This window comes from Oncorhynchus mykiss, unplaced genomic scaffold (genome assembly GCF_013265735.2).
Source record: "Oncorhynchus mykiss isolate Arlee unplaced genomic scaffold, USDA_OmykA_1.1 un_scaffold_190, whole genome shotgun sequence".
Taxonomy (NCBI): Eukaryota; Metazoa; Chordata; class Actinopteri; order Salmoniformes; family Salmonidae; genus Oncorhynchus; species Oncorhynchus mykiss.
In genome coordinates, this window is record NW_023493676.1 from 384,419 (window position 1) to 393,155 (window position 8,737).

Below are 8,737 nucleotides of genomic sequence, written 5' to 3' on the forward strand. Positions count from 1 at the left end.
AAAGTCCTACATGTTTTATTACCCAATTAAATTAAACACGGTTAAACACTCCTAAGAATTTGTAAGACTCTTTTTTTTTTGTGCCTAAAATGGACAGAGACCAAGTCTCGAAATCAATCAGCAGCGTTTATTCTCGAGAGTACTGAACATGAAACATTTTACAACGGGTTATAAACTGAAAATGACGTCATTAGTCTTCGTACCGCCTTCTTCTCCACACCGGTACAATGGCTGTATAGTTCTCAAGCCTTCCCACATTTATGACCGAGCCAAAGTCTGCCTGTGTAGATAAGCATTCTAGCCAGTCTGACGATAAGTTCATTCATTTCTACCAAGGAACAGAAAGTCATTGTTCTAATTCTTGATTATATTTACACACATTATATTCAGTACTAGGATTAAAAGAAAATGCATACATCTATACAGTAACATAATAGTATTCTGATTAGTCAGTCCTGATTGAAATGTATACACAATTAGTCATTATTGATGAAAAAAAAATCTCTTAACAAATAGAAAATCATATGATGAACAACAGAGGGTTTATACTTATCAAATCAATCAAAGCTCATCAAAACCAAACAGACCGTTTTAAATATTTAATCTGATATTAGACGTGATCATGTCTCTAAATGAAAAAACAACAAAAGTGAACATTTTTTTCTGGTTTCATACAATTTGATTTCACGTGGAATGAAACAAAAACACAAATGATCAGTCAGAAACACAAGTCAGAACACAGCCTCTCTATTCTCTCATGTGATTTCAGGTCCTCTGGCTGGGAAAATGTCTTTCCACACTGAGAGCAGTGGTATGTCTTCTCCTCCTGTGTATGTATTCTTTCATGCTTATTCAGGTGCCTTAACCAGTTAAATCTCTTTCCACAATGGGAGCAGTGGTAGGTCTTATCCCCGCCTGTGTGTGTCCTGTGATGCACAATCAGGGCTTCTAACTGGGTAAACCGCTTTCCACACAAGGAACATTGGAGTTTTTTTTGTGTGTGTATATGCTCATGCGATTTCAGAGTGCTTAACCTCAGAAAACTCTTTCCACAATGAGAACATGTGTTTGACTTCTCTCCAGAGTGCATTTGCATATGACCTTTGAGGCCCGTTGAAAGCCTAAAACTCATTCCACACTGAGAACAGTGGTAAGGCTTTTCTCCTGTGTGTATTCTCTCGTGTTGTTTCAGCTGTTGCGATTGTCTAAAACTCTTTCCACAGTAGGAACAGTGGTACGGCTTCTCACCTGTGTGTATTCTCTCATGCATTTTCAAGGTTTTTGACTCTGAAAAGGCAATTCCACATTTGGAGCAGCGATAAGGCTTCTCTCCAGAGTGTATTCGCTTATGACTTTTCAGACTCCCTAACTGAGTAAAACTCTTTCCACACTGGGAACAGTGGTACGGCTTTTCCCCTGTGTGTATTCTCTCGTGTAATTTCAGTTCCCCTGGTCGGGAAAATGTCTTTACACACTGAGAGCATTGGAATGGTTTTTCCCCTGTGTGTATTCTCTCATGCATTTTCAAGATGTTTAACCTTGTAAAACTCTTTCCACACTGGGAACAGTGGTACGGCCTTTCCCCTGTGTGTATTCTCTCGTGTAATTTCAGGTCCCCTGGTCGGGAAAATGTCTTTACACACTGAGAGCATTGGAATGGTTTTCCCCATGTGTGTATTCTCTTATGAACTTTAAGTTCTGTTGACGCAACATATCTCTTACCACACTGAGAGCATTGGAATGGTTTTTCCCCTGTGTGTCGTCTCTCATGCATTTTCAAGACTTTTAAACTTGTAAAACTCTTTCCACACTGGGAACAGTGGTACGGCTTTTCCCCTGTGTGTATTCTCTCATGTGATTTCAGGTCCCCTGGCCGGGAAAATGTCTTTACACACTGGGAGCATTGGAATGGTTTTTCCCCTGTGTGTATTATCTTATGAACTTTCAGTTCTGTTGACTCAAAAAATCTCTTACCACACTGAGAGCATTGGTAAGGCTTATCTCCTGTGTGTCGTCTCTCATGCGATTTTAGCCTACATAAATGAGTAAAACTCTTTGCACAGTGAGAGCAGTTGTAAGACTTCTCTGCGTGTGTTCTCTTGTGGTTTTTAAGATTTCCTAAATGGTTAAAACTCTTTCCACACTGGGAACAGTGGTGTCGTCTCACTGGTTCAGATGTCTCTGGTTCCTCTGAGTCGGGTCTCTCTTCTGCCAAAGATAAAAAGAGTGGTTAAAACAGGGAGACCTGAATGAAATCTCCACATACATTTTAGTCATTTATCAGACCCTCTTATCCAGAGAGACTTACAGGCAAGTGCTCTTCCTCACTACGTGTCATCCTTCTACAGTAGAATGTCCATACAGGGGGATTCCTCACTACGTGTCATCCTTCTACAGTAGAATGTCCATACAGGGGGATTCCTCACTACGTGTCATCCTTCTACAGTAGAATGTCCATACAGGGGGATTCCTCACTACGTGTCATCCTTCTACAGTAGAATGTCCATACAGGGGGATTCCTCAATTTGTGTCATCCTTCTACAGTAGAATGTCCATACAGGGGAAATCCTCACTACGTGTCATCCTTCTACAGTAGAATGTCCATAAAGGGGAATTCCTCACTACGTGTCATCCTTCTACAGTAGAATGTCCATACAGGGGGATTCCTCACTATGTGTCATCCTTCTACAGTAGAATGTCCATACAGGGGGATTCCTCACTACGTGTCATCCTTCTACAGTAGAATGTCCATACAGGGGGATTCCTCACTACGTGTCATCCTTCTACAGTAGAATGTCCATACAGGGGGATTCCTCACTACGTGTCATCCATCTACAGTACAGGGGGATTCTACAGTTTAGCTGGACCCCAGGAAGAGTAGGGGCCTGAGGGAACACACTTAATGTGTTGTAGATATGCCTTAGTTTAGCTGGACCCCAGGAAGAGTAGGGGCCTGAGGACACACACTTAATGTGTTGTAGATATGCCTTAGTTTAGCTGGACCCCAGGAAGAGTAGGGGCCTGAGGGAACACACTTAATGTGTTGTAGATATGCCTTAGTTTAGCTGGACCCCAGGAAGAGTAGGGGCCTGAGGACACACACTTAATGTGTTGTAGATATGCCTTAGTTTAGCTGGACCCCAGGAAGAGTAGGGGCCTGAGGACACACACTTAATGTGTTGTAGATATGCCTTATTTTCGCTGGACCCCAGGAAGAGTAGGGGCCTGAGGGAACACACTTAATGTGTTGTAGATATGCCTTAGTTTAGCTGGACCCCAGGAAGAGTAGGGGCCTGAGGACACACACTTAATGTGTTGTAGATATGCCTTAGTTTAGCTGGACCCCAGGAAGAGTAGGGGCCTGAGGACACACACTTAATGTGTTGTAGATATGCCTTAGTTTAGCTGGACCCCAGGAAGAGTAGGGGCCTGAGGGAACACACTTAATGTGTTGTAGATATGCCTTAGTTTAGCTGGACCCCAGGAAGAGTAGGGGCCTGAGGACACACACTTAATGTGTTGTAGATATGCCTTAGTTTAGCTGGACCCCAGGAAGAGTAGGGGCCTGAGGACACACACTTAATGTGTTGTAGATATGCCTTAGTTTAGCTGGACCCCAGGAAGAGTAGGGGCCTGAGGACACACACTTAATGTGTTGTAGATATGCCTTAGTTTAGCTGGACCCCAGGAAGAGTAGGGGCCTGAGGGAACACACTTAATGTACAGCCTGGAATCGAACCAGGGTCTGTAGTGACGCCTCTAGCACGGAGATGCAGTGCCTTCGACCGCTGTGCCACTCAGGAGCCCAAGCAATGGTGCAATATTTGAAAAATGTTGGAGTTCAGGCTTTATTTGACCTGATCAATTAGGAAATTACATTCATTTGACCATTACAGAGGAGGCCAAGTCTGGCTGATAGAAACGGGCTTAGAGAGCTTTCATTACAGAGGAGGCCAAGTCTGGCTGATAGAGCTTTCATTACAGAGGAGGCCAAGTCTGGCTGATAGAGCTTTCATTACAGAGGAGGCCAAGTCTGGCTGATAGAAACAGGCTTAGAGAGCTTCCATTACAGAGGAGGCCAAGTCTGGCTGATAGAAAAGGCTTAGAGAGCTTTCATTACAGCTTTCATTACAGAGGAGGCCAAGTCTGGCTGATAGAAACGGCTTAGAGAGCTTTCATTACAGAGGAGGCCAAGTCTGGCTGATAGAAACGGCTTAGAGAGCGTTCATTACAGAGGAGGCCAAAGAGTTTTGTCCATGTTTTTAACACTCACAGCTGTCCCCGATCGAAGTTCTGAAGATGAGATGTTAATGAAGCAATACAGACCAACTTGAAGGGTCTTGAGTTTAGCTTGTATGTTCTACAGTCTTGTAAAGACAGGGGGGGTTGACTGGGACAGACAATGTAACATCCATAATGTTTTGAGAAAAAGTTTTTGTAAAACATGAACCTTACATTGGATCATCTTGAAACTTTCTCTCTAAAACTAACTTTCATCAAGGATTTATATGGTCAATTGGTTCCTCTCTTTTCATTGGCAGAATCCTTTTTCAGTGTTATGATATTCATAACATCCATATCCACCAGTCTATCTTCCTGTCAACAAACAGAACTCTGCTGGTTGTCCTGGTAACAGATACCAGTGTGGCAGATCTATTGTATTTGTTCAAACTAAACTACAGCACTTACTTTGATGAGTCAAATCTGATCCTTTCATCTCTTCTCCTCTCACAGTTCCACTCAGCCCCGTTGTTTTCCTGCAGTCCACCAGCAGCACAGACAACCTCTTTATACCCAGCAGTAAGGTGCTACCGGGAGAGGAACGACACGGGGACTGCGGCAGGGAGGAAGGGCTAGCGTTGTCCTGGTAATCATAAAGAGGGGACACAAACACATACCATTATGGATGCTGATGTCACTGTTGACATAAAGTGCTTTACAGAAACCCAGCCCAGAGCCCGATAGAGCAAGCTGTATGCTAGACCAGACCAAGCTGTACCATCTGGTGTTCTGATCTGGAGAGACTCTTCTCTGCCTCGTCAGCATCAGGATGTTGTTGAGGCTCCACAGAGGATCCACCATAGTCATGTCTCTCTCCTGTGTAAATGAGAACATCAAACAGATGGTAAACATATGATCTACTATTACAATCAGAGTCTTACAAGAGGCATGAATATGTCTAAACAGAGCCAGAATGTCCACTTTCATCTTGATGCACTTTAATTTACGATGCAAATGTAAAAGGGTCGTTCCACTAAATGGGTGCATTTTTCGTCCACTTCGATATTTTAAGTATGAATTACGCACCAATATTGAATTTTAAAAGCCTGTTATATTAGATGAGGTGCACTTTAATGTAGGCCACATGGAGAATTCAATACATCTCATTGAAAAGTCCCCAAAATATATGAACCAATGGTAGATCGAAACTAACAATTCCTACAGTACTGAACAACATATTCAAGCGTAGAACTTCAGTAGAATCACCGTTAAAAACCCCACATGAGCAGAACGACCGAGTTTCACCTTGTCCGCGCAGGGATTTGAGTTGCAACGCTCTAACCACTAGACTACCTGCCACCCCGATATATGTGCCACTGCCAGATTGCCCCTTCAACAATTCCTACAGTACTGAACAACATATTCAAGTGTAGAACTTCAGTATAATGCCCCTTTAAAACCACACATTTGTTCAACAACTGCAGTTTGTGTCCCTATTTTTAAGACAATACTCACTGGTGTTAACAGGATCTTCAGTCTCCTCCTCATCCTCCTCTTTAATTGAGATAGCCTCCTCTTCGTCTTTTACTCCAAAAGGTTCTTTCTCTTCTTTCACTGTAATATCCACCTCTTCTTCTTCTAATGTGACAGTCTCCTCTTCTTCCTTTTTTATTCTTAAAGCTTCTTCCTCTTCTTCTTTTACGATGATGATCAGCGCTAGAGCTTCTTTCTCCGAATAGCTTAGTGAGCACATGGTCGCGATGTTAGCTAGCTAGATAGTTAGCATTAGCGTTTAGCCTAGTGCAGTAACGTTAACAATTGAACACATTAGCCAATTTCATTTAACAAGCAAATAACTTCTTTTTTTTCAACTAGTCAATACGTAAAACAGAATGATGTTTAAAAACACTGACATTAATATAAACAAGACTGGTTTAATGTGCGCTACCGAAGTGGTTGAATCAGTAGTCTTTTACTGCCGTTGAAGCTTTCCGTCCACTAGATTATACGTCACGCAAGAAACATCACCTGAAAGCCTTCCATCGCCATCTGCTGACTGGAGTGGGTAACGCAGATTGGTAAAAATCTCCCTTCCATAGTTTTATTCTGGCAAACAATGTCATAAGAAGTAATTTAAAAACAACCAGATGTTGTGTTCTCTTTTACTTCATACAGCTAATGCTTTCCTCCCGGGCTGACCTTCCCATTAGGCAACAAATTGTCGATGGCCACATTAAAAAAATATAAAAAAAATGGGCCAAGACACATGGCTAACAACACATAATGGTGGTGGCTGGTAGCCTAGTGATTAGAGCATTGGCCTAGTAACCGAATCCCTGAGCTGACAAGGTAAAAATGTGTCATTCTGCCCCTGAACAGGCAGTTAACCCACTGTTCCTAGGCTGTCAATGAAAATAATAGTTTATTCTTAACTGACTTGCCTAGTTAAAGGTAAAGTAATTCTGCCCAAAAACAATGAAAACGTCTCTCAACCAGTGGCATATTTAGGTGAGTCTTGGTGCCCACTTTGTAAAAGGCAACATGGACAGATAGGACTCTACCTGTGTCGAGCACATGCCCCTTTACCCTTCCTGTCTCTAAAGTGCCTCTCTATTGGCCCAGCGTCGTTCGTGGTTAGGGGAAGGTTTGGCCCAGTGTGGTTAGGGGAGGGTTTGGCCCAGCGTGGTTAGGGGAGGGTTTGGCCCAGCGTGGTTAGGGGAGGGTTTGGCCCAGCGTGGTTAGGGGAGGGTTTGGCCCAGCGTGGTTAGGGGAGGGTTTGGCCCAGCGTGGTTAGGGGAGGGTTTGGCCCAGCGTGGTTAACGGAGGGTTTGGCCCAGCGTGGTTAACGGAGGGTTTGGCCCAGCGTGGTTAGGGGAGGGTTTGACCCAGCGTGGTTAGGGGAGGGTTTGGCCCAGCGTGGTTAGGGGAGGGTTTGGCCCAGCGTGGTTAGGGGAGGGTTTGGCCCAGCGTGGTTAGGGGAGGGTTTGGCCCAGCATGGTTAGGCCCAACGTGGTTAGGGGAGGGTTTGGCCCAGCGTGGTTAGGGGAGGGTTTGGCCCAGCGTGGTTAGGGGAGGGTTTGGCCTCAGCGTGGTTAGAGGAGGGTTTGGCCCAGCGTGGTTAGGGGAGGGTTTGGCCCAGTGTGGTTAGGGGAGGGTTTGGCCCAGCGTGGTTAGGGGAGGGTTTGGCCCAGCGTGGTTAGGGGAGGGCTTGGCCCAGCGTGGTTAGGGGAGGGTTTGGCCCAGCGTGGTTAACGGAGGGTTTGGCCGGCACGTCCTTGTCCCATCGCGCTCTAGTAACTCCTTGTGGCGGGTCGGGCCAATGCACGCTGACTTGGACAGACAATGTAACATCCATAATGTTTTGAGAAAAAGTTTTTGTAAAACATGAACCTTACATTGGATCATCTTGAAACTTTCTCTCTAAAACTAACTTTCATCAAGGATTTATATGGTCAATTGGTTCCTCTCTTTTCATTGGCAGAATCCTTTTTCAGTGTTATGATATTCATAACATCCATATCCACCAGTCTATCTTCCTGTCAACTAACAGAACTCTGCTGGTTGTCCTGGTAACAGATACCAGTGTGGCAGATCTATTGTATTTGTTCAAACTAAACTACAGCACTTACTTTGATGAGTCAAATCTGATCCTTTCATCTCTTCTCCTCTCACAGTTCCACTCAGCCCCGTTATTTTCCTGCAGTCCACCAGCAGCACAGACAACCTCTTCATACCCAGCAGTAAGGTGCTACCGGGAGAGGAACGACACGGGGACTCCGGGAGGGAGGAAGGGCAAGTGTTGTCCTGGTAACCATAAAGAGGGGACACAGAAACATATCATTATGGATGCTGATGTCACTGTTGACATAAAGTGCTTTACAGAAACCCAGCCCAGAGCCCGATAGAGCAAGCTGTATGCTAGACCAGACCAAGCTGTACCATCTGGTGTTCTGATCTGGAGAGACTCTTCTCTGCCTCGTCAGCATCAGGATGTTGTTGAGGCTCCACAGAGGATCCACCATAGTCATGTCTCTCTCCTGTGTAAATGAGAACATCAAACAGATGTTGCAATCAGAGTCTTACAAGGAGGCATGAATATGTCTAAACAGAGCCAGAATGTCCACTTTCATCTTGATGCACTTTAATTTACGATGCAAATGTAAAAGGGTCGTTCCACTAAATGGGTGCATTTTTCGTCCACTTCGATATTTTAAGTATGAATTACGCACCAATATTGAATTTTAAAAGCCTGTTTGTTATATTAGATGATGTGCACTTTAATGTAGACCACGTGGAGAATTCAATACATCTCATTTAAAAGTCCCAAAAATATATGAACCAATGGTAGATTGCCCCTTAATAAACAATTCCTACAGTACTGAACAACATATTCAAGTGTAGAACTTCAGTAGAATCACCGTTAAAAACCCCACATGAGCAGAACGACCGAGTTTCACCTTGTCCGCGCAGGGATTTGAGTTGCAACGCTCTAACCACTAGACTACCTGCCACCCCG

At 44.1% G+C, this 8,737-nt stretch overlaps 1 protein-coding gene across 1 annotated transcript; it reads right to left on the minus strand.

Annotated features, from left to right (window-relative positions):
* Nucleotides 1-376: 376 nt before the first annotated feature.
* Nucleotides 377-7,904, minus strand: LOC110511057 (zinc finger protein 271). The gene is made up of 2 exons (XM_036972722.1): nt 7,851-7,904; nt 377-2,208 (listed from the first exon to the last, which is right to left on the minus strand). The coding sequence occupies exons 1-2, from the start codon at nt 7,876-7,878 to the stop codon at nt 719-721; spliced, it is 1,518 nt and encodes a 505-aa protein (XP_036828617.1). The 5' UTR covers nt 7,879-7,904; the 3' UTR covers nt 377-718.
* Between the last annotated feature and the right edge of the window lie 833 nt (nt 7,905-8,737).

What these genes read in the sequence shown, in the direction of transcription:
- LOC110511057 (XM_036972722.1), bottom strand. Translation starts at nt 7,878, where the DNA reads ATGAAAGGATCAGATTTGACTCATCAAA. An exon ending in ATCAGATTTGACTCATCAAA is followed by an intron (nt 2,209 to 7,850) that starts GTAAGTGCTGTA and finishes TATCTTTGGCAG; the next exon opens with AAGAGAGACCCGACTCAGAG.